This window comes from Eschrichtius robustus, chromosome 5, assembly GCF_028021215.1.
Source record: "Eschrichtius robustus isolate mEscRob2 chromosome 5, mEscRob2.pri, whole genome shotgun sequence".
NCBI classification, from domain to species: Eukaryota; Metazoa; Chordata; class Mammalia; order Artiodactyla; family Eschrichtiidae; genus Eschrichtius; species Eschrichtius robustus.
In genome coordinates, this window is record NC_090828.1 from 122,730,758 (window position 1) to 122,757,740 (window position 26,983).

Here is a 26,983-nt window from a genome sequence, read left to right on the forward strand (position 1 = left end):
TTTTGTCCTCTTCCTTTCTTCCTGCATCAAACAATGATGCCAAATCTGGAACTGTCACAGCTATCTTTTGACCTGCCGGGAAGAAAGAACAAGAAAATTGTAGAGGTGTGGCTCTGACATCTTGGTTGCTGCTCCAGCATGGACTACTAACTCCAAGCTTCCTGTTCAGTGGCAGGAGGGACGGAGTGAGGGGGAAAATAGGCCTATCTATTTTGGTCATTACTATTTGGGTTTATATTTTGTGCAGCTGTAAATTCTCTCTCATTAGAAAAGTAAATACAGGATATGGATACAGTTTATATATTAAGTAGATAGAAAACTATTTCTTTTCACCGTAAAACCCCAAAGCATCAATTTAGTTTCTGCAAAATGATACCATCTATCATATTAAATTAATATTGCTAAATAGAATTATTTTTGTTTTGTGGTTTATTCTTCATTTTATAAAAGTGTTCTCATTTTTAAAATACTTTCTAAATTCTGTAAGTATAAGGAATTTGTACCTAGTTTTGAGTTTGTTCTTATTTGACATAAAAAATTTTTAATTGCACAGCAACAGTCAGCTCTGCCCACCACCAGAGCCTCCCATCAAGCCTCTTAGATAGCCTCAACCACCAGAGGACAGACAGCAGAATCAAGACAAACTACAATCCTGCAGCCTGTGGACCAAAACCCACAGTTACAGAAAGATAGACAAGATGAAAAGGCAGAGGGCTATATATCAGATGAAGGAACAAGAAAAAACCCCAGAAAAACAACTAAATGAAGTGGAGATAGGCAACCTTCCAGAAAAAGAATTCAGAATAATGATAGTGAAGATGATCCAGGACCTCGGAATAAGAATGGAGGCAAAGATTGAGAAGATGCAAGAAATGATTAACAAAGACCTAGAAGAACTAAAGAACAAACAAACAGAGATGACCAATACAATAACTGAAATGAAAACTACACTAGAAGGAATCAATAGCAGAATAACTGAGGCAGAAGAACGGATAAGTGACCTGGAAGACAGAATGGTGGAATTCACTGCTGCGGAACAGACTAAAGAAAAAAGAATGAAAAGAAATGAAGACAGCCTAAGAGACCTCTGGGACAACATTAAACGCAACAACATTCGCATTATAGGGGTCCCAGAAGGAGAAGAGAGAGAGAAAGGGCCAGAGAAAATATTTGAAGAGATTATAGTCGAAAACTTCCCTAACATGGGAAAGGAAATAGCCACCCAAGTCCAGGAAGCGCAGAGAGTCCCATACAGAATAAACCCAAGGAGAAACACGCCGAGACACATAGTAATCAAAGTGGCAAAAATTAAAGGCAAAGAAAAATTATTGAAAGCAGCAAGGGAAAAACGACAAATAACATACACGGGAACTCCCATAAGGTTAACAGCTGATTTCTCAGCAGAAACTCTGCAAGCCAGAAGGGAGTGGCATGATATACTTAAAGTGATGAAAGAGAAGAACCTACAACCAAGATAACTCTACCCGGCAAGGATCTCATTCAGATTTGACAGAGAAATCAAAAGCTTTACAGACAAGCAAAAGCTAAGAGAATTCAGCACCACCAAACCAGCTCTACAACAAATGTTAAAGGAACTTCTCTAAGTGGGAAACACAAGAGAAGAAAAGGGCCTACAAAAACAAACCCAAAACAATTAAGAAAATGGTCATAGGAACATACATATCGATAATTACCTTAAACGTGAATGGATTAAATGCCCCAACCAAAAGACATAGACTGGCTGAATGGATACAAAAACAAGACCCATATATATGCTGTCTACAAGAGACCCACTTTAGACCTAGGGACACATACAGACTGAAAGTGAGGGGATGGAAAAAGATATTCCATGCAAATGGAAATCAAAAGAAAGCTGGAGTAGCTATACTCATATCAGATAAAATAGACTTTAAAGTAAAGAATGTTACAAGAGACAAGGAAGGACACTACATAATGATCCAGGGATCAATCCAAGAAGAAGATATAACAATTATAAATATGTATGCACCCAACATAGGAGCACCTCAATACATAAGGCAACTGCTAACAGCTATAAAAGAGGAAATTGACAGTAACACAATCATAGTGGGGGACTTTAACACCTCACTTACACCAATGGACAGATCATCCAAAATGAAAATAAATAAGGAAACAGAAGCTTTAAATGACACAATAGACCAGATAGATTTAATTGATATATATAGGACATTCCATCCAAAAACAGCAGATTACACATTCTTCTCAAGTGCGCACGGAACATTCTCCAGGATAGATCACATCTTGGGACACAAATCAAGCCTCAGTACATTTAAGAAAATTGAAATCATATCAAGCATCTTTTCTGACCACAACGCTATGAGATTAGAAATGAATTACAGGGAAAAAAACGTAAAAACGACAAACACATGGAGGCTAAACAATACGTTACTAAATAACCAAGAGATCACTGAAGAAATCAAAGAGGAAATAAAAGTAATTTATTAAAAAAAAATTTTTTTTTAATTAACAATAAGTTTTTTGGAGAATATTTTCTTTTGAAATGAGTTTGATGATTACTCAGATATGAAGACCTGCTTGAGGCATTCATTTTGAACCCAGCCAATATTTTTTTTTAAACATGACTTGAATTTAATTTAGTTTAATTTATTTATTTATGTATTTATGTATGGCTGTGTTGGGTCTTCAGTGCTGCACTCAGGCTTACTGTAGTTGTTGCGAGCGGGGGCTACTCTTCATTGCAGTGCATGGGCTTCTCATTTCGCTGGCTTCTCTTGTTGCAGAGCACAGGCTCTGGGCACGCTTGCTTCAGTAGTTGCAGTATGTGGGCCCTAGAGCCTGAAGGCTTTAGTAGTTGTGGTGTGTGCACTCAGTAGTTGTGGCACGTGGATTCTAGAGCGCAGGCTTAGTAGTCGTGGCGCACAGGCATACTTGCTCCGCGGCATGTGGGATCTTCCCAAACCAGGGATTGAACCTGTGTCTCCTGCATTGGCAGGCGGATTCTTAACCACTGCGCCACCAGAGAAGTCTGACCCCAGCCAATGTTTTAAACCTTTTATTTCTTCAGCTGTGCTGCGCGGCATGCGGGATCTTAGTTCCCCAACCAGGGATCCAACCCGTGTCTCCTGCAGTGGAAGCTCAGAGTCTTAACCACTGGACTGCCAGGGAAGTCCCTCTCAATGTAACCTTTATTGCACATTTGGATAGAAGTGACTAATCCCCTCTTTTTGCCTTACAGTCTTTACCCCGAAAGGGTGCATAACATTAGTAACACTTAGTACACTTATGGCTTATATGTTTGTGTCCTGCTCAGACTAAGGGCCTAGCACTATGCCTGGTGCTCAAAGGAATACTTGGTGAATGACCAAATGAATATTGTGTGCTTGGTGGTTATTGAAACTGAAAATAATTTTTGATATATACTTGCCTTAATTCACCCTCACATCTCCACAAGATAGAGACTATAATAGAAGTGCTCAGGTTTTATTAACGTATAATTCAATAAATCCAAAAACCAGGCTAAAAGGAATTTGTAAACAAAAGGTTATTGTCCTACCATGTTCTGAGAGAGCTCTCAGTTTGTAATAAAACTATTTAACTTATTCCTGCATCTCTACCTAGCAACATTTAAGTATCAGTGGTGCACATGTCTTTATTAAGGAATTCTAGTACTGTAAATCATTTTTACTACTTATAAAGTCTCTTTAGACTAGATCACGCAGAACTGACTTACTTCTTAGTTGCTTTTTTATATGAACTATGGTTTTGTTTTTAACTCCAAAATATTGTAATGAATGTTATTGTCTAATTAAGCCCTAAAAATTCTCCACTAATTACTGCAGGAATAATCAGCTGTTTTGACCTGCAGTTTTATAAACAAGAATAAATAATTGCGTCGAAGCTAATATGTGGTATAATGGCCCAGTGGGAATTATTATACATCCTGAAAACAATAATAATTCTCTCAAAACAGCTGAGATACACCTTTTTAAAAAACAGTTTAGGAGGATGCAGAGACTATTTCCTGTTTTGCTCTTTACTTGTAAAAGTTATAGGGTAATTTTGTGCTAATGAAGTCAGACTAATGAAGCATAATATTTTCAAAATATTATCATGCATTAGGGACTAGTTTAATTTTTTAAAACTCATGAACAGGAGAAGCAATTCTTTTTAAAACTTCATTGGTTTTTTGGTATACACAAGGATTTGTTTATAACACCCCACATCTCTTATGTACCTTGAAATTATTACCAGGCTTTTATATCCTTCCTGTATGTGACCAGTGTTTCATAATAGGTAAAGAACTAACGCAAAAGAAAACACTAAATGTTATTTTAACTTGTTTTTCAAATATGCAGCAGATGTGGGTTGCTTCACGTAAAGTCTTTCTCCTTTTCCTTCCCTGTCAACAGACTCTAGAATTCTTTGGGTATACCTTCCATGTGCCTCTGAACATTGGTGGGTAAGGATATGTTGTCTAGAGCTACTTAGAATGACACAGTAGAAAGATGACATGAGTTACCTACTGAATTAATCACCTGGAATCATCCCACCCTGGATTTCTTGCTATATATTATATGATATATTAATTCTCTTTAGCGATTAAGCCATTTTGAGTTGTTTCTTTTCTTGAACTGCATCCTTATGGAAACAGTGTTTATAAAACCAGTTTTTAAAGTCAATCAAATTTCCTTCCATTAATAACGGCTAAATTGGAAGCTGCTGTCCTCTGCATCTTCCCTTTATTCATTGCCAGTATTTACTTACTGACAGTGAAGATAGTTATTTGGATTTTTTTTAATAAGTTTATTTATTTTATTTATTTATTTTTGGCTGTGTTGGGTCTTCGTTGCTGCTCATGGGCCCTCTCCAGCTGTGGTGAGTGGGGGTCACTCCTCGCCATGGTGCATGGGCCTCTCACCATGGTGACCTCCCCTGTTGCGGAGCACGGGCTCCAGGCGTGCAGGCTTCAGCAGTTGTAGCACGCAGGCTCAGCAGCTGTGGCTCATGGGCTCCAGAGCGCAGGCTCAGCAGCCATGGCGCATGGGCCCAGCTGCTCCGCGGCATGTGGGATCCTCCCGGACCAGGGCTTGAACCTGCGACCCCTGCATTGGCAGGTGGGCCCTCAACCACTGCGCCACCAGGGAAGCCCTATTTGGATTTTATTGAACAGAACTTTTTCTTTTTTTAAAAATTTATTTGGTTCCGCCAGGTCTTAGTTGCAGCAGGCAGGCTCCTTAGTTGTGGCTTGCGAGCTCCTTAGTTGTGGCTTGCCGTCTCCTTAGTTGTAGCATGCGAACTCTTAGTTGCAGCATGCATGTGTGATCTAGTTCCCTGGGATCAAACCCAGGCCCCCTGCATTGGGAGCTCAGAGTCTTAACTCACTGAGTCACCAGGGAAGTCCCTATTGAATAGAACTTATCATCACCATCATAACAGCAGTAAAGTTTTTATGGTATTCCCTTTACAAAGTACTGTCTTACCTCATTTTATCACAGCTCAGCTTACTTGGCTTAGTCATTTCATAAAACAGATGAGACTAAGAAGCTGGATATAGAGGTCTAGGATATATTTAATTATATGCTTGCAAATAAGAGCAGTGCTCTAAGCTTTTACAGAAATGCAGCAGACCGATTTGATATGCAACCAAAATAAATACTGTTGTTTTGTAGTTTTTATTTTTAACAGAAATTTCCGACTCAAGGGTAAGAATCACAGACTCAAATCAGTTGTTTAAATAAACCCTCCAGAGGTTTGATTGTTGTTGTTGTTGTTTTAATCTGGGGCTTAATTAGCTTTAGTTTCAAATATAAACATGCATTGTATGTCATAAGAACTTCAGGATATTCCGGGAAAAGAGTCCAAAAAGAGGTTTTAAATGTGGATCTATCTGGAGTATATTGTAAAAGCCTTAGGTACAGATTTAGGAATTGTATATGTGTGATACTTAAAACTATGAGAATGGATGATACCTTTAGGGATTTAGGTAGAGCACAAGGAGAAAATGACTAAAGATTGAACACTAAAGAGGGTGTCAGGAAGAGGAGGCACCAAGGAATGGGGCAGAAGATGAAAACTAGGAAGAGAGTCAGGGGTGGCTGGGAGGCCGAGGAGAGCTTTTCCAGGAAGTTGTTGTTCTATCCCAGGCACTATGAAGAGGTCAGGCTAGATGAGAGCTGAAGCTGAAGGTGTCCTGACCACATATACTTGCCATTTGCCAAAGCAAGGAATGTTTTCTAATTTTCAACCTCAGTTTTTTCCTTTTCTTTATCATGTTCATGCTAGTATCATGTTACAATATTATATTGTGCACTTTTGGGATTTTACACAAAATCAGTAAAGGTGTAAATCTTACGTTATTATTTGTGACATATAAATATACATGGATATTTATATACACCTGCACACACACCCACACATATATTAACTTGTACTTGCAAAGACTATTTCCAGAAGGCTACCCAAGAAATTGGTTACTTTATTGCCTTCAGAGCAGCCGACATCTGGAACACCCTTGAGGAACAGGGATTGAAGAAAGATTTTCTACTTTTGTACCTCTTAAATCATGTGCATATAATGTATCTCCAATTCCAAAAGTAAATAATATTAAAGCTAAACAAATAAAACAAAGGCCATTTTATCACGTTGAACTTTGATAGTTACAGGGAAAAGTATTTTAAGACACTGCTGTGGCTGGAAGAAATGTTATGACTTGGTCCTCTGAACTCATGGTCCCTGTAGCTTGGTCTGTAGGGGAGAGTGGGTGGATTTATTAAAGTAACGTTAAGCTAGCATTGGTCAAATATACCATAGTAAAGAGTGGTATGGTAGTATGTTATCAACCATATATATATATATATATTAAATTGTTGATTCCTGCTAATGGACAGTTAGCAAAATCCAATAGCCAAAAGGTCAGTATTCTCCCTGGGGTAATAGCCCACTTCTGAGGCCAAAGAATGCATAGTAATTGATTAAGCAGATCCTGTTTTCTCGTACTGAGTCCTGAATTCTGTACTTACGATTCAAAACAGAATTAGAGCATTAAATTCTCAGTGTAATCAAAATATTCTCTTGGAGAGTTTTTCTGTTTTCTTTTTACAGACATGATTTATTCAAAAGAGATATGTGTGTTAATTATAGAAAAGGTGGTGTTTTAATATAAAGAAATTGGAGAAAAGCACCAGGTTAAACATAAATTATTCAATTCTATGAGTCTTAGATTAGAAATTTAGCTGGTATGTAAAGTGATTGTCAGGAAAGTATAATGCTGTTCAGTTTTCTCTTTTCTATCTGTATAAGAATTTGGGTTAAAAATAGCAAACACTGAGCATGTGCATCATAGATACAGCTGCTGCAAACACCAGAGGTATGGATGCCTTGATACTGTAAGTGGATGATTAATGTAAGGGGCCTTAAGGTTTTGGAAACAGCTCAGTGAAATGAAAAGTTGCTTTTTGATGTCTGCAGCCAAGCTGCATAAATTATGATTTAAGCAATTAACAATGAGTTTGGAACAAAGAATAATTTATTTTTTGTAAAAATGGAAAACTGAACTGCTTGTAAAATTCAGATAAAATTGCATAGCTGTTGGCATACCAAACCAGGTTTGGCAAATACAATGAATATTCTTTAATGAAAGTAGTTTTCTGTTTAGCTGTAGGTTAAAGTCCCTATAATTCGAATTGTATTTGCCATTTCCCAATGGGAGAAAAAGCTGTTTTTATTTCCTTGGATATAAAGTAATTATGGGCAGTTCTTCATTTACAAAGTAGACTTTAGTTTCATTCAAATGTGGTGTAAAATTTTTATGAAGTGAGAAATTGGATTAGCTATATTTTCCCTTATTGTATTATGGTCTCCATCAGTCATCTTTCTTGTTTTCCTTCTCGCTGTTGACTCCATGCCCACTGTTCAGGTTTCCAACATGTTATATAGCTACTGCCCTATTTTTAATTTTTCTTTTCTTTTTGCTACCAAAATTCCTTTCTGATTACTCTGTATCTGTTGCCTCCCTTTTTTACTATCCACAGTCCTCTTAACAAGTGAGGATTGCAAGTGAGCTTACAAGTGAGCTCCTGGTAACTTAGTATGGTGGCCTTTTAGCCCTCATCCTTTGCAACATCTTTGTGGCGTTAGACACTGTTAACCCATTTACCCTGTTGTGGGTGTGTTTCCCCTGGACCTCTTAGTCCCTAATCCTTGTTCTCCACCTCCTTGAATACTTCTAGTTCCTTCCCTTTGCTTTTGAAGTAAGAATGTTTCCCAAGGATCTAGCCATGAAAAAAATTCCCTCCTTTTTACAGTTTACACAGGAGAATCTCATTCGTTTCTGCTTCTGTTGTCATCTTCATGCATAGCTACTTTCTCATTTTTATTTATTGTCTTGACTTGATTCCCAAGTTCCTGATCCACAGATGTTGCACTCATAGAGTCAATAAGATATTTATGGGGTTATGTATACTATTCTATCTTTAAAAAATCTTCTCTGTACCCTAGTTTTCCTGCTGGCTACTACCATATTTCTTTGCTCCCTTTACAGGATAATTTCGTAAGACAGTAATCTCTACTCACTCTCTCCCCTTCCTCTCTTCCCATTCTCTCTTGAACCCATTCAGGTAGGGCTTTTGTTCCCTACTGTTCTATCAAAGTTGCTCTTGTCAGAGCTATGAATCAAATGATCAGTTCTTAGACCTCATTTCACTAGACTTCTCAGCAGCATTTGTTATAGTTGTTCATTCTCTCCTTCTCAAAACAATTTCTTAACTTGGCTTCTAGGTCACTACATTCTTCTTGTGTCTTTTTACATTACTGGACACTCCTCAGTTTCCCTTGCTGGATCCTTCTCCCTTTCCTGACCTCTCATTGTTGGAGTGCTCCAGGGCTCAAGTCAGTAGCTCTCTTCTCTTCTTCCTAGGTGGTCTCATTTAGTTTCTTGGCTTTAAATATCATCTGTTTGGTATTCTGCTTTAGAATAATTTTAGTATCCCCTCTCCTTTGTTACCTCCCTTCAATTTTGCACATTCAGATTTTCAGAATGTGTCCCTTCTTCTTCTAGAGTCCTTATTTAGAATACACATCATCCATTAAATTCATACATATTGCTCACCAGATTTCCTTTTCATCTTCTCCTATCCTGAATCTGTGTTAAGGTGTTTTTATTGTTTGGCTATTTTTCTTAAGTATGTTTCCTCAGATGGTTTGCTTCAGTGATATAATCTTGGAGATTATCTTGGTTAGCCTCAAATATTTTTTTGTCATCCCTTTTAATTAATGGGTATCTCAGCTGGATATAAGATCCATGAGTTCTTCTGCTTTCCTTTCAAGTAGTCTAGGTTAGCTTCCATTGTTTTTTAGTCTCTGGTGTTGATGATAAAATTCCAATACACTTGTTTTTTCCCTTAATGATAATTGTTCTTTCTGTCTGAATTCTTACAAGGTTTTTTTCTTTATTCATAAGATTAATGGATTTTATAAGGGTGTGAGTAGATATTTGTCTTTTCTCTTCAGTTCATCCTGAAACATAGTTACCCTTTTCAATTATCCACCAGAGGTGTTTCTTTAGCCCAGATAAATTTTCTTTTATTATTTATTTAATTGTTGTCTCTCCTTCATATGGTGTGTCTTTTCTCCTTTTGAACACCTATTTTTCACATTAGTTTTCTGGATCTATCCTTCAAATGTTTTTTTGTTTTTTGTTTTTTTTCTTTTCCTTCACTACTTCCATTTATTTAACTTTCTGCTCTGTGCTTTGAGATAATCTTTGCACTTCGTCTTTGAGTCTGCTCAGGTGTCAGTAATGATCACATTTTTTTCAAAATTCATCTACTCATTTTAGTCTGGAAATCATGGAAGAGAGTGTGTGTGTATGAGTGTGTGTGTGTGTGTTGCATTAGAATTTACTTAAGTGCTGAAACAATTTTTGTGTAGGTTTTTATCTTTTCTAGCACTTCTCTTTCACTAGATATGTGTTCTGATGATTCACTTGTATTCTGCTTTTTCAAATGTTGGGGCCTCTCACATGATCTGTTATTTTTCTATGATAGCTCATTGGAAATCAGGTCTGGTTGCTGAACTGCCCTTAATAGCAGGAATGCCAGAGGTTGGGATAGATATAGTGCCTAAAGTTGAAGGACAGCCCCACTAGAGATTACAACTGGGGTCTTCAGATACTTGAAAGCCAAGCCAATCCAGCAATCCACAGCCCTTAGTTTTTGCCTGGGGCTCTGATGCTGCTTTTCAGTCAGTTAGCCACCCACAGGGCAATTTAGTTGCATACCAGTTCTTCACTAGAGTCATAAACCTTATCTAGCAGCCTGCAGGTCACAGCCTCTGCTTCTCTTTAGAAAGTTAAGGAACTTGGAGTTGGGCATAGAGGAAAACAAGCCACGGTCAAGTTGTCGTATTACAGAATACCCTGGATCCTTTCTCATTCCAATGCCGTTACATTCTAATGACTCTCAGATTTATTATATCTCCAGTTCCCTACCATTCCCCCAACTCACATATTCAGTGGCCCACTCAACAGTTCAACTCGGATATCTAATGGATATCACAAAGGTTACACGTCCAAACTGAATTTTGGATTATCATCTCCAAACCTACTCCTCTCCCAGCCTTTCCTGTCTCAGTGAGTGCATTACCCTCATTTTTCAGTTAATTGCTTAAGACAGTATCTTAAGATTCATTCTTCCCTCTCTCTCATTTTATATCCACATCCCAATCGATCAGCAAGTCCTGTTGGCTGTACTTTCAAAATGTACCTAAACTGACCACTTCTCACCTCCTTCATCTCTACCATGCATCCATCTATCCTTTTTCCTTTCCTGGTCTACTTCAGGTGCCTCCTGACTGCTTTCTGTGCTCTGCTCTTGCCCTCTACAGTTTATTCTCTAGAAGGCAGAGTAAACTTTTTAAAAGGTAAAATGTTGCTTACCTCCAAAGGATTCTAAGAAAATCTAGACTTCGTGCCATTGCTTATAAGGCTCACTGTGGTCAGGACCCCAGGTGCTTCCAACCTTATTTTCTACCATTTTCCATGACTCAGTCCACTTTAATCACATTAGCGTCCTTCCTCTTGCTTAACTACATCATAACCATCTTATCTCAGGACTCTGGCACTTGCTCATCACTTTGTTGAGAGTACCCTTCCTCCAGATTTTCTCATGATGCCCTTCCTCGTTAAATTTGTGATTTGTTCAGATCTGTTGGAATTGCCTTATCATAAAGATTATTCCTGACCACCCTATAAAATAGCTCCTCCCTTATTTCCCTATTCCACTTACCCTGTTTTAGTTTTTTCAACAGCATGTATCACCAGTTGAATCATTTATTTGTTCATTGTGAGAAATTCTTCCAGTCACCCTCTATGAGGGAAAGAGTTTTAAATTCACTGCTATATCCCTAGCACATAGGACAGAGCCAGATACATAGTAGGCACTCAATATGTAATACATACTTCAAGTGACATCTTTTCCAAATTTGAGTTGGATTTTACAATGAAAAAGTAGGTATATGTATGAATCTTCCTGGAAATAAGTCATATTTTTCAAAGTATTGCTTTTTAGTTTTCTACTTTTTTAGGCTTGTTTGCAAAAAATGTAATAAACTTTTTACTCTTGCATATGTTTTAAATTTCAGTTAAAGTATTTGTATTTTATTTTTCCATAAAAGTACTTAATATGTAACCTGACATCTTTTTTCATTTTAAGAACGAAATTCCATTTTACTTGTAACTTATTCTTTAATGATATATTTATTACCAAATTATTAATTTGTGTCTTATGTTAAAAGAAACCATGTAGTATTTGTATAATGTTAAGGCCATTGGGAATAAAGGAAGGAAAAAATACAAATAGGGACTTTTTTCCTCTCTGATTTTTATAATATTCCAGTATTTTTTTTTACATTGCCTGGAAATCCCCTCAGTTAAGAGATTGGTTTTTCTCCTTACAATGTACTCACTGTCTCTAAGGGACCCCTCATGATCTTGACCATATCTGCTATTCTTTCTTTTTGCTCTTTGGTTTTGTCTTCTACTTAGGACCTCAGTTTATGCCCCCATCCTCAATTTTCAGTGGATAGAATTTACTTCTGTAGGTTAACAAGAAAGAACAGAGAAGAGAGAACTCAGTAAAATAATAGTAGAAACCAAAATTCAGCTTGAAAATAGGCTTAGCATGTATAATATAGCGTATATACTTTTACGTATAACATGCTAATGCACTTTAATACAGCATTCTTCTAATCTCTAGGGAAGACCAATTTTAAGGTTTATTGGTACGGAGGGAAGTCATTGGTACAGTCACTTGCCATTTTGCTCACATTTTGAAGGGTCATTGTAGCTGTCACCATGGGTGGGATGTAGGAAACAGCACATCTGAAACTCTTAACACTCCCACATTCATATGCTGTTGGCAGCTGGATAGTCTTATAAATCAGCAATGGCCCATATTCTCATGCACACTTATAAACACCTCTCTCTGGCTTAGTACTTTAACATTTGTAAACTATTTTGTGGCAAGCTACTTGATCAGAACTTTTTAAATGGCTGACTTTGGTAATTAAGAGATTAATTTGGTTTTATTTTTATTTTTTCCAGGTGTATGGTGGCTGATGAAGTAAGTGTTTTCATGATTTTTATGTCTTTTATAAAATTCCCCAACCAGTTTTTATTGTCTGTTATTTACCCTGTGCTCTCTGTCTTTCATATGACTATATATCTGTATATGGAGAGGACGGGGTGGGGGGAGAGCGAGGGAGGGCGGGGCATGGGGGCAGCAGAGAGAATAAGAATGAGAAAGAGAGAGTGTGCGTGTGCGTGTGCCCGTGCGCAAGGCATGCATTTGGAACATGTTAGTGTTAACATTAGTGATCCAAAATTCTATATTTTTGGCCTCAGAAGCATGAATGCAGCCCCAAATGAAACTGAACTCTTTTCTACTTGTCATAATGCTGCTTGCTTAGAAGCTGAACTTTTAAGATTTTGCTCTAAAGGTTATTGTTAATTGTTTTGTATGAGTGTGAAGCATAATGTTAAAATGGTATTTTATTATTACTAAACAATTTGATACCTTTAAGGGGCATGTACTCGTATACATTCATATTCAGGTTTTTTCACTGAAATGGAAGTTCTTGCTACATAAACTACAATACTCTTTACATACATTCTCAGAATGATGTAGATCAATAAAGTTCTAATTTTTAATATCGTTTTGGAAAATGTGTTGCTGTTTTCATGATGTCTTTAAGGATAACAGCAAAGCGTATACATTTAAAAATATAATAGAGATGAGGAAAATGGATACTGAATTTTTTAAAAATATAAGTGAAACCATAAAAGATTCTCCCAATAAACTGTCTTTTAGTTTTAGTTACATGTAGACTCACCAATGGCTTATCTCCACTATCTCTTCTTCAGGAAAAAAAATGAATAAGAGTATAATATGCACATGAATGCCAAGCAGAAAGTTCATATAGGGTTTCTTGGTTCATGCTGATTTATAATTACTGAAGTTTTTAGTTTGAACTCTTCATTCTATAGGCATTTGTTTATTAGACTAGATGTTATAGTTAGAAACAGTCATTGCCTGTGAAAAAATTCAACAGTGTAATTAAAGAGACAGGACATAGACATTTGGAAAACAGTAGAAATTTCTCTTTTGGAACAGGATGCATTCTAAAAGAATCTTCATAAATTTATAGATTTGAGAGTCCAAAATGACTAAAAGAAGCTTATGTTTTTAATCCCTGAATATGTTTTCACCAAATAGGAATGTAAATTCATCCTTCAACCTCCAAACTAGGCATAACCATTTTATATAATATGTATAAAATGTGTGTGTGATATATGTATGGATGTGTGTATCAATAATTTTTTTTAAACAGACCAGTTTTATGTCCACGGTAAATATACCATAATGTGTAACATTATCTTGATAATCTCCCCAAGCAATTCATGGGGAACATCTTAGTGGCTATGACATTGCATTGCTACCTTGTTCTTCAATTTGATGTTGTAGAGATTTGAATAGGCCTTAAATGTGCAGAATCATTCATGGATTGAACTTGATCAGCACCTTAACTCTTCTTAACTTTTATATTCTCCAACAAACTCCTGTCTTCTCCTCAGTTGACATTAGACTAAGGATTATGCATGATGAGTTCATGATGAACCTTTTAGCCAACACGTTTTTCTTTATACCAATCACTTTTCATCTCCTGTTATTTATAGTTACACTTGTTACATGTTGAGTGATTTGTGCTTGTCTTTCAAAACCATTCTTATTTTTTTATTTAATAAATTTAAAAGAACCATTTAATATTTTCTCAATACTTAAAAGAAGATTCCACTTTTGTGTCCCTCATATCTCCTTTTTTTCACCAGCATTTTAAAGACTCTCATTCTTTTACAACTATTTGACTTTCCAAGGTTTATTATTTCGAATCCTATCAATAAGGTTAATTAAGGAAAAATCCTCAATTTTACACATAAGTACAAAAAACAGGCCACAGAAATAACGTAGTGATGTACAATTCTAAGATCACAGCTCAAAACCACTAACATCCTCTGTTTTTGGTTGAGTTGAAATGCCATTTCTTTGGAATCTTACTGAGTTAGTGTGGATGAAGGTGAGTAAATTAAAAGTCTTGAAGTAGAAGGAAACTTGTATATATGTAAATTACATGAACTCTGGTTTGACCTTCATTTTATTTTCTAATACTGTTCTCCTTCTCTTGCTCTTATCACAAAATGGTAGTGAAGTCAGAGGAGGAAATGCAGTTTATAATTTGGAGGTCAACCAAGTTTTGATTTTTAAATTAAAAAATATATTTTGAGGGCTTCCCTGGTGGCACAGTGGTTAAGAATCCACCTGCCAGTGCAGGGGACACAGGTTCAAGCCCTGGTCCGGGAAGATCCCACATGCCACGGAGCAACAAAGCCCGTGCGCCACAACTACTGAGCCTGTGCTCTAGAGCCCATGAGCCACAACTACTGAGCCCATGTGCCACAACTACTGAAGCCTGCGTGCCTAGAGCCTGTGCTCCGCAACAAGAGAAGCCACCCATTGAGAAGCCCACGCGCCACAATGAAGAGTAGCCCCTGCTTGCTGCAACTAGAGAAAGCCCATGCACAGCAATGAAGACCCAACTCAGCCAAAAATAAAAAATAAATAAATAAATTTATTTTAAAAAATATATATTTTTTGATATGATGAATATTTGACTCATCAAATAGCTAAAAGCTTTAGGAGAGCAATATTACATCTGTGTTATTGAACCTACTTTTTTTTTTTTAAGATGCTTGAATACCCACTTAGGGTATTGTGTAGTTTAGTTGTCTGCTGTGATCTTTCCTCTGTAGCTTTAGAAGCAAATGACTTCCTTCACTGGAATAACTCCCCTCTCTTCTAGTATTTTTCCACTATTTTCTTTTTCTAATGTATTCAATCTTTTTGGAATTATGTAATCTATCTACTGTATATAAGATAGTCATTAACCTAAAATTGGAATGATGACTTAAGTTCTGTTTAATTGTCTAATTGTGTGATCATTATTTCAATTATAAAACTGTATTTCAGATAACCAACAAAGCTGCAACTTTTAATAAAATTAACTTTGCAAACTTAGCTTAAACTGTTTTAAATCCTTTTCCCCCTTCTTGGTTTAATGTAGTCAACTGTTGTTTCAAGAACCGTGTAGTAAATATACAGAAACTCTTGTGAATTTGTATTCCTTTAATAATGGAATTCAGGCCACAGTCTGTAGTCAGGCTGTTGCACTATTATCTTTACTGTTTTTTAATACTTTTTTAACCACTGTGTCCTTGTTCTATTGAAAATTATTGAAAATTTTTATGCATAAAAAGATTTTAAATGTGAAAAATAATTTCATATTAACACACACCAGGTAATTTAATTCAATATACATGAGGAAAATATTAAACCTATACACTTACTACCTTATTTGTCAAGTATCTAAAGGCTATTATTCTTTGTAGAAACCTAGCGTTTAGAAAATTTTTGTCATGTTCATTTTTACTTAAGAAGATGGGATTAACATCCTAGATTTATATGAATAGCCTAATGATTGTGTCCCTATAGACAAAATGCTGTCAGTACCTGGATTCTGTCTTGTCCATTGAATCTATTATCAAAGTCAGAAGATTCTTATGTGACATTTTTTGTTAGTACTCTACTTAAGTCCCGCGCCCCTGCCCCCCCTCCAGCTGTTCCCTAAGTTTCCTTCCTGTTACTTGAGAAAACATTTGGAGTCAGGGGGATGGTATACCAAATAAAGTATTGCTTTCCTTCCTTTTTCAAAAGAAAAGGAAACCATTTGTCAAGGCTAAGCTACTTGGCTTGGCTTACTTTGTGGCTATTTTGGGATTAATAGATATATATTTGGAACAGAGACCATAGAGTTATCATTATGGATGCTTTTCTTTTGGTCAAGGTGCTTCTCTGGAAGAGAAGTTTGGAGGGGAGAGGCTGTGGAACCTGTTGAGTGCTCGCAGAACTTTTTCTGTAGGCTGAAGTTTGAAAAGCCTTGTCATTTTCTCCGCAGGCAGAAATCTGTAGGTGTCTGGAAACACTGAAGAGCCCCCTCGGGAAGATTATTTCTATCAGAAGACCTTAAAATTGATATTGTGATGTAGTCTCTGCCAACATTAACTTTATAGGTTTGAGGACAAAGAAATTAAACTAGACATGAAGAATTTTAGTTTTCCTTTTATATAAGCCTACCCTGGTTTGACAAAGTGAGCTGAGGTGATAATTTTTATTCCATTTGCTTCTACAAATCCTTGTTTCCCTTTACCAGACCCAAGTTGAATTGAATACTTTCCCCTCTGAGCTTTCACTCTTTCTGATTCATAACCGCTCTTTGTTGGTGGTCCATTTCTGTTGAATGAATGGACTGATTAAAGAGTTAATACTTAATTAACACATATGTGCCGGGTTCTGTTCTAGTGATTTACATGTATTAATTTATTTCATCCCAGGACAACCCAACAGAGTATTATGATTATTATTACCACCATCATTTTCCACATGAGAAAGCTGAGGCACAGATATGTTAAGTAAATACAGCTAGAACATGCTAGGAGCTGATATCTAACCTGAAATAATCCAGCACCCAAGTCCATTATTGCTATTCTATACAAAGTCTCCAGGTACTAGACTTTCTGTGTTTTGAAACAGGATTCTTAAGTACAGAAGAATCTGCAAGACATAGTGCTCAAATGAATGAAGCTGAATGATATAGGTGATGGCATTTGTGCTGCTGAGACGGCCACTCTTCCTCTAAATCAGTATCATTTGCCTGCTTCCCTCCTTTCCTCATTTTTAAGGCCAGCTTTACTATTTTTTGAATGTCCTTTTTTAAAAATAAGTTTTTAATTTTAGAACAGGTTTAGTTTTATAGAATTATTGTGAACATAGTACAGAGAGTTCTCATATGCCTCAAAGCCAGTCCCCCGTTACTAGTTACTTAGATTAGTAATGTCTCAATTAATGAACCAATATTCATATACTAGTATTGTTAACTAAAAACCATACTTCATTTAGATTTCCTCAGATTTTCACTGATGTCCTTTTTCTTTTCCAGGATTCCATCCAGTATACACATTACATTTAGTAGTCATGTCTTAAATAGACATGACAGATAGCCAGTCTCTTGGTTGTGACAGTTTCTCAGACTTTCCTTGTTTTTGAAGACCTCTACAGTTTTGAGAATTAATGGTTCAGTATTTTGTAAAATGTCCCTTAATTGGGATATGTTGTCTGATGTTTTTCTCATGATCAGACTGGGGTACTGTGTTTTGGGCAAGAAGACCACAGATGTAAAGTGCCATTGTCATCCTGTCATACCAAGGGTACATAATATCAATATGACTTATCACTGTTAATGTTAACCTTGATCACCTGGTTTGATGTAATGTTTGTCAGGTTTTTCCCCCGTAAAGTTACTGGATTGTTTTCTTTTTTGGTCCCTTCCCATACTGTATTTTTTGAAGGAAAGTAACTATATGCAGCCCATACTTAAGAAATGGGGATTTATGCTCTACTTCCTTAAAGGCAGAATAAATAAATACATAAATTATTCAGAATTCATTTGTTCACTCACTTACTTTATCATGTATTCATATCAGTAGGACTCATGGATATTCACTTTATCTTGTTGCTAAAATGGTTCCGCCTTTGGCCATTGGGAGCTCTTTGAATTCACTCCTGTGTCCCTTTGACATGCCCCCTTCATTGCAGGCTGTTCTGTTTGGGGTTTTGTGTTTTGTTTTCTTTGGTTTTTCAGCATTTTCTTACTTTCTGGCACTACAAGATGCTCCAGGCTCATCCTGTATATTTCCTACCCCAGTACTTGAATCACGCATTTCTCCAGGATACCCTGGTTCTTTCTATTGGAGAAAGATATTAGAACCAGATCTAGGTGCTAGGTGTACTCCTTTTTACTGGGGTGTCATTTCTTCTAGATCCTCTCAGCTGACCAAGCAAGGAGATAAATGCATGTGTACTTACATATGTGTGTGTATGTACATATTTATGAATATTTATCTATGTAGCCATCTGTATCTGTATTTAAGCTAAACATGAGTTCCTGTTGATGTCTCCAGCTCTAATCCATCACCACATGGATCATTCTAACTTCTCCCCTCGCTTAACTATATCTTGCCACTCTATCAGTGAGTATCCTGATAGTTCCCACCATCTGCCATCCATTTAATTAATTATGCACTTCTAGTGTACATGCGTGGTGGTTTCAGTATTATTAACCTGTACCCCGACAGGAAGGAAAATTATCAACTAGAGTGCAGTGCTTAGGTACAGTTCCTTTTTCCTTTATTTTTACAGATTCCATTCATTTTCAGAATTACTTTAAGTCAAACCTTATTCCTTCACTCTGTTCAGTGAGGTTGTTTCATATACCTATAATACATTTAAATTATTGTATCACACTTCACATTCCATCATGGGATCCTCTGACCTCCTAAATTATTTTTTAATTATTTGTATACATCAAAATGTACTTTTTGTAATGTAAATTTCTGTGGATTTTCACAAATGCTTAATGTCTTGTAATCACCATTACAGTATCATGTAGAATAGTTTTACTGCCCAAACAATCCCCTGTGCTTCACTTATTTAATTCCCTTCAGACCAGACCCCCCAATAACCAAAGATGTGTTTAATGACTCTATCATTTTGCCTTTTCCAGAATGTCATATGATTGGCAGCATACAGTTTGTAGCTTTTTCAGACTGGCTTTTTTCACCTAGCCTATGCATTTAAGTTTCAGCCACGTCTTTTTGTGGCTTGATAGCTCTTCTTTTAATCACTGAATAAAATTCCATTATATGGATGTACCACAGTTTGTTTTTCCATTCACCAAGATGAAGGGACATATTTGTTGCTTCCAGTTTTGACGATTATGTAGGTTTTTGTGTGGGTATACTCAGTTTAGTAATTATCTAGGAGTGCAGTTGCTGGATTGTATGGTATGTTAGTTTCCCAGGGCTGCCATGAAAAGTACCACAAACTTGGTGTCTTAAAACAACAGAAATCTATCCTCTCTCAGTTCTAGAGGCTAGAAGTCTGAAATCAAAACAGTACTTGTCTGTCTTTGTATGACTTATTTCACTTAGTATAATGCCTGTAAGGTCCATCCGTGTTGTCACAAATGGCTGAATAATATTCTGTGTGAGTGTGTGTTTATATATATATATATATATATATATCTCACAAATTCTTTATCCATTCATCCATAGATGGACACAGGTTGCTTCCATGTCTTTCCTATTGTAAATAATGCTGCAGTAAACGTGGGAGTGCATGTATCTTTTTTAGTTAGTGTTTTCATTTTCTTTGGATAAATACCCAGAAGTGGAATTGCTGGATCATGTGGTAGTTCTAGCTCTAATTTTTTGAGAAACCTCCAGCCACAGTGGCTGTACCAATTTTTTTTCCCACCAACAGTGCAAGAGGGTTACTTTTTCTCCACATCCTCATCAACACTTGTTATTTCTTATTTTGATAATACTTATTCTAATAGGTATAAGGTGGTATCTCATTGTGGTTTTGATTTGCATTTCTCTGATGATTAGTGATGTTGAGCATCTTTTCATGTACCTGTTGGTCATCTGTATGTCTTCTTTGGACAAATGTCTATTTGGTCTTTTGCCCATTTTTTAATTGGGTTTTTGTTTTTGTTTGTGGGGCTTTTTTTTGCTGTTGAGTTGTAGGAGTTCCTTATATATTTTGGATATTAACTTCTCATTAGATATGTGGTTTGCAAATATTTTCTTCCATTCTAGAGGTTGTTTTCTCATTTTGTTGATGATTTCATTTGCTGTGTAGAGCTTTTTATTAGTTTGAGGTAATCCCACTTGTTTATTTTTGCTTTTTTTGCCTTTGGTTTTGGTGTCAAATTCCAAATCATAGCCAAGACTGATGTCAAGGAGTTTACCCCCTGTGTTTTCTTCTAGGAGTTTTATGGTTTCAGCTCTTACATTCAAGTCTTTAATCCATTTTAGGTTAACTTTTGTGTGTAGTGTAAAATAGTGATCAAAGCTCATTCTTTCTTTTGCATGTGACCATCCAGTTTTCCCAACACTATTTATTGAAGGGCCTGTCCTTTCCCCTCTGTGTATTCTTGGTTCCTTTGTTATAAATTAATTGACCATATAGTCATGAGTTTATTTTTGGCTCTGTTCTGTTCCATTGATCAATGTCTGTTTTTATGTAAATTCCATACTGTTTTGATTACTATCACTCTGTAATATAGTTCAAAATCAGGGAGAGTGATGCCACAGCTTTGTTCTTTTTTCTCATGATTGCTTCGGTTATTGGGGTCTTTTCTGGTTTCATACAAATTTTATGATTGTTCTATTTTTGTGAAAAATGCCATTTTAATTTTGATAGGGATTGCATAGAATCTTAGATTGCTTTGGGTAGTATGGACAGTTTAACAATATTAATTCTTCCACTCCCTGAGCATGAAATATCTTTCCTCTTTTTGATGTCTTCTATTTTTTCATCAGTGTCTTAATAATTTTCAGTGTACAGGTCTTTCACATCCTTGGTTAAATTTATTCCAAGGTATTTTATTCTTTTTGATGAAGTTACAGGGTTTTTTCCCTTTATTTCTCTTTCTGATAGTTTGTTGTTAGTGACTAGAAATGCTAGAAATGCAACAGATTTTTATATATTGATTTTGTATTCTGCAACTTTACTGGGTATGTTGATTAACCCTCACAGTTTTTGGTGAGTTTTTTGGGTTTTCTATATATAATATCATATCTACAATCTATATACCTTTTGTATCCTTTTCTTGTCTTTGTACTAGCTAGGTCTTCTAAAACAGTGTTGAATAGGAATGTTGAGACAAGACGTCCTTGTCTTGTTCTCAGTCTTAGGAGGAAGGTGTCCAGTTTCTCACCATGAAGTATGATGTTAGCTGTAGGTATTTTGTAGATAACTCTTTATCAAATTGAGGAAATTCTCCTGGGTTCCTGGTTTTCTGAGAGCTTTTGTCATGATTGGGATTTGGTTTTTGTCAGCTGCTTTTTCTGCATCAGTTGATAAAGTCATATGATTTTTTTATTCTTTAGTCTATTGTTGTAATGGATTACATTTATTCACATTCAAGTGTTGATGAACCAGTCTTGCATACCTAGGATAAATTCTACTTGGCCATGGTATATAATTCTTTTTTATACATTCCTAGATTCGGTTTGCTAATATTTTGTTGAGGATTTTCACATCTATGTTCCTGAGAGGTATTGATCTGTAGGTTTTTTGGGTTTTTTTAATAATATCTTTGTTTTTGGTGTTAGGGTAAAGCTGGCCTTGTAGAATGAGTTAGGAAGTCTTCACTTTGTTTTACAAAGGCCAAAGCTGAATCAAATGAAAATAGCTACCCTTTACAGCTGCTAGAGTTGTATTCCTCAAATTCTCCATTTCCCCCTGTTGCCTATAAAGTAAAGCGCTTTACATTGTAGCCGCTACCTGTGTCTTCTATTCTCTTCTCCCCTTCTCTGGCATCAATTCTAGTGACACTTCCATCTCCCTACCTATTATAATATCTACCACTTATTATAAATGTTATATTAGACAGGTTAATCTCTCTGAGCCTCCGTTTCTTTTTTTTTTTTTTTTAAATTTATTTATTTATTATTTATTTATTTATTTTTGGCTGTGTTGGGTCTTCGTTTCTGTGCGAGGGCTTTCTCTAGTTGCGGCGAGCGGGGGCCACTCTTCATCACGGTGCACGGGCCTCTCACTATCGCGGCCTCTCTTGTTGCGGAGCACAGGCTCCAGACGCGCAGGCTCAGTAATTGTGGCTCACGGACCCAGTCGCCCCGCGGCATGTGGGATCTTCGCAGACCAGGGCTCGAACCTGTGTGCCCTGCATTGGCAGGCAGATTCTCAACCACTGCACCACCAGGGAAGCCCGAGCCTCCGTTTCTTTATATAAATTTGCGAATAATAATACTTTTCTCATGAGATTACTTACGTAAGGAACAGGAGAAATATATCTCAGATATTCCTTTCCCCTATTCTATTCCCAAACACCATGACTTTTTAAGCTTTGCTATCTCTATACATGCTGTTCTTTTTCTGATTAATTCCTTTCCTTTTGTGTCCCCATCTTTCCCCAAGTTCACCTAACAAAAGTATCATTCAAAACCCTCTTCAAATATCACTTCCTCTGTGTCACCATCTGTATCACCTTTGTATCACCAGCCTTTGAGCCTCTTGGTTCCTATGTGCTCTCACTTCTACTTTAGTTTGAATCATGTTCTAGTGTACTTAACTGGTTCTTTCCCAAAGATTGGGACTCCTAGGACTCAAGCCATATCTACCTAGCAGTGTCTAGGGAATAGTAGATTTCAAGTTAATGCCTTCTGAATGAATGAATAAGAGAATGAATCTTTTGTCTCATTAATTGTTGTTGATTTGAGACCTTTGGGCTCATCTCCGATAAACATCTCTTTATCTGAACAAAAGGGACATCTTGTCTATAGTCACGAGTACTTTAAATTATGTCCACTACCACCCACCTCCAGTTATTCTTGTGACATGGAGGTAATGGAGAAAAGATTCCTCTAAGTGGGTTTTGGAGGTTGGGGTCTTTTTAAAAAAACTATTAAAATGTCTAGCATAGGATTTCCGTGGCAGTTTAGTGGTTAAGACTCTATGCTTCCAATGCCGGGGTCACCTGTTCGATCCCTGGTCGGGGAACTTATCCCATATGCCGTGCGGTATGGCCAAAAAGAAGAAGAAAAAGAAAATCAACTAAAAAAAAAAAATGTCTAGCATAGAGTTGTCTTGCTTTCCTTCAGGTCATCCTCAGTTTGAAATGTTTTTATCTTGAACACTTGAAACGTATAAAACTAATGCAACTGATTTCATTTTCAATTTTAAAGAAGAAGTATACCCTGATTTCTTTGTGGGGGGTGATGTAATTTTGTTCAGGGCTCCTGCTGTTTTGCACAGCTGGGCTATTGCAATGTTCTCTCCATAGTCTTGGACAAGATTCAAAATGAAACACAGAGGTGACAGCAATGGTGAGTTAAACCGTACCCAGATAGAGTCAGACACAAAGCATCTTCCTGGAATATAATGTTTATAACTCACATAAGCATGGAAAGGCACAAAGCACTAATGCCATTGTGTCACCCTAAGGCACTGTTATTATACAGTAATACTCCCAAGTACATTGTAAGGAGGATGTTGCACACATTCCTGCCTCACCAATTTTTATTAACTGAAATGTTCTTAATGGGATAGAAATTATTTAAAATCTGGAGGGGAGGTTAAAATTAATTATCACCCCGTAATCTGCTTTTTTTTTTTTTTTTTAAAGTAATGGACTTAAGTTTCCACAGAACTTGAACAGCTCTAAGGGGCCACATCTGCACTGAGAATTGGACAACATTTCTGCTCCAGATTTTTCATAGATAGCAGCTACGGATTGTTATCAATCCAAGTCTTATTTCTTTACATTAGAACATTTTAGACCATTTTTTCCTTTAGCCATTGATTAACCTACCTTTTACTCCTGTATATTATTGAGGGTCTTCTATTTGAAAAGTTATTATGAATATAGATTAAGAAACATGTCCACTATCTGAGAAGCTTTCAATCAGGAAATGAAGGTTGTGGGGTGTGTGTCTCTGTGTGATATATGTAAAATGTAGAATACTAGAAATATTGGAAATGAAGTTTACAATATAACTTCCATGGTACTTTTGTGGAAGGTAACATTAATTCCAGCTTGATTAAGTCAGAATGCTTTGTAAAGGAGGTAGATTTAAGGTGAGTCTTACAGAAGAGGTAAGTATAAAACCAGCACTGAAAAAAGGAAAATTGACGAATTTATTGACTTTGCAGTGTTTGTGAGCTGTATTTTCACAGAACTAAGGTTGAGACTTGATGGTATGAGGCTATGAAGTTTCTGCTTTAATTACTTCAGCTACAGCTGCCTCACTTTTTCTGCTTGATAAATGTTGAGTTTCTATGTAGTGTTTTATTTGAAAATGGCTTACATTGCTTTTTAAAAGTTTAAAAACTGCTTTTCTCGATTCTTTAGTGTCTTCTTTTTCTATATTACAGTGATGTGAAGTATGTATCTTTCTTAACCTTTATCTAACTTTATTCATAAGTGATCCAAAACTTTTCAATAGAATGATTCAATCTTTGGCATTTTCTGCAAGTTTTAATCACATTTTCTTTCTCTCAAGCTATAAAGTTAATTCAGAAAGTTAAACTAGGCACAGGGGAACAAGGTCGTGAGGAAAGGAAGGCTTGGTGTGCTGCCTCCATTTCTTCCACCTTCAGTCTTTGTGCCTTTCACAGTTTCCGACAGAGCTGTGTTGGGACAGACTGTCTGGAGGTTCACAGCCCCTGTGGTGCGTAGGAGCCACTATGAGGAGGGTCCAGGGAAGTATTTACTATTCTAGTGGAAAACAAGTAGCAGTTACTACTTATGATCGCTTTGTACTTTGGATCTGGATTTGCTGCACCTTTCTTTGTAGGAAGACACCAACTGCTTAAAAAATAATCCATGAAACACATATGAAAAGGAGTATTTTAAGAGGTGCACTCTCTTTGAAAAAAGATCTGACTCTTGGACTTGATAAATGGAATATTTATAAATGGAATGGAATATTTATAAATGGAATATTTCCTGCCATATCAATAAACAAAGGATGTCACAGTCACCAATGATTGCAGCCCTCCAACGTGAGCTGGTGAGCCCTGAGGAAACTCGGGGCTGAAAAGAATACCTGCCATCTAGCATCCATCAGACTGCAGCCACTCCCTGCGGTGAGCCCTGAGGAAACTCAGGATGTGAAAATACAGGTCCCAGATAGCTAAGGTGCATATCAAAGGAATGATTTCTGTGAGCCCAGACTCTTGCATCTTCCCATACATAGAAAAGCGCTGAATTCCTTAACTTGAGATATCTGGTTTTCTTTATTTAAGGATAGTCTTTTTACGTCCCAATTACTTGCTCTTTGTTGCAAAACTCCTATATATCCTGGCTCCTCCCCCCACCTCTTCAGGAGCAGTTTCTCAGAGTTATGTGAAACGCTGTCTCCCGGGCTGCAGTCTTCATTTCGCCCCAAGTAAAACTTAACTCGCAACTCTCACGTTATGCATATATTTTTCTTAATTCAACAAATTCAACATACTAGATATGTTTGTAAATAAACTTAAGGCATTAACAAAAGAAAGAAAATTAAACTACTGTATGTATATACACATTTGTATACATACATATATATATTATTTTTAATTAATTAATTAATTTATTTTTTTGGCCACGCCACGTGGCCTGCAGGATCTTAGTTCCTCGACCAGGGATCGAACCCGGGCCATGGCAGTGAAAGCGCCGAGTCCTAACCACTGGGCCACCAGGGAATTCCCTACAATATATTTTTTAACAATGATAATATTTTCCTGTTGTTTTATAGTAAATGACATATTTCCAGAGAGTAAAAGTTTATAGAATGGCGAGGCATTCAATTTTTTTTGCCATGACATTTGAAAGCATAGTTTAACGTTTTTTTAGTTACTCAAGGTTATCAACTACTGAGACAAGTTAGGCCCTTTACTTAAATCTCTTAGACTGTTTTAAATTATTTGTCTGCTTCTTTTTTGGCTGTGCCGTGCGCCATGCGGGATCTTAGTTCCCTGAGCTGGGATCGAACTTGCACCCCCTGCAGTGACAGCACAGAGTCTTAACCTCTGGCCTGTGTCTGCTTCTTAGTCTTCATTTTTGCTACTCCAAGGCCTTTTGCTTCCCTGTCTTAAGAGAGTTTACACATAAAATGAAATGACTCTTTATATATTTTTATTAATATTAGTACTGAGGCTATTAATGATAAATAACATTAGAAAAAATAAATGAAGTAATATTATCAGTTATTCCTTCACTTTTCAGTACACTTTTATTTAAAATCCCTATGTTAGGTTATTTCATAATATATCAATTTTTCAATTGAGTTTCTTATCTTTTAAAATTTTACCATTAATTCCTAACATTCATTACTTTCTTATTCCAACATTTTTATAGTATTTTTAATTTTCTTTACCTTATTAGTCTATGACAGAGTGTTCAAACGAATCTAATGAACTGTTTTCTCTACTTTTAACATCACTAGCGTTTCCGTACAGTCAAGTCAAGCCCGGGTTAGATCTTAACATATGCAACTTCTCCGTATAAATTAACTTTTATTATTTATTGTTTGTTGTTATACTTATTAACTTTGCAAGTAACATTTATTTTGATTCTAAAGCCAATTTGAATTTGTGTCATAAGATGATTTTCTTAGATAACATTTTCATTAAAATTTCTGAAGTTCAGATATATACATTTTCTCTAGTCAACTGGTTCCATAAAACCAGAGTCAATTTTTTATTTTGGCATGGATAATATTTAATAAATGAGGACTGTGACTAGCATA

General features: G+C 36.4%; 1 protein-coding gene and 1 pseudogene across 6 annotated transcripts in view; both read left to right on the forward strand.

Annotated features, from left to right (window-relative positions):
• The window catches only part of ZRANB3 (zinc finger RANBP2-type containing 3), a 280,181-nt gene that overhangs the window by 101,408 nt on the left and 151,790 nt on the right, over window positions 1-26,983 (forward strand). For all 6 annotated transcript variants that reach the window (XM_068545216.1, XM_068545215.1, XM_068545218.1 and 3 more), the window contains one exon: window positions 12,599-12,617. In XM_068545216.1, the coding sequence (XP_068401317.1) occupies window positions 12,599-12,617 (19 nt within the window). The remainder of the gene's footprint in view (window positions 1-12,598; window positions 12,618-26,983) is intronic.
• On the forward strand, window positions 23,554-25,074 carry LOC137765495 (cytochrome c oxidase subunit 7C, mitochondrial pseudogene; annotated as a pseudogene).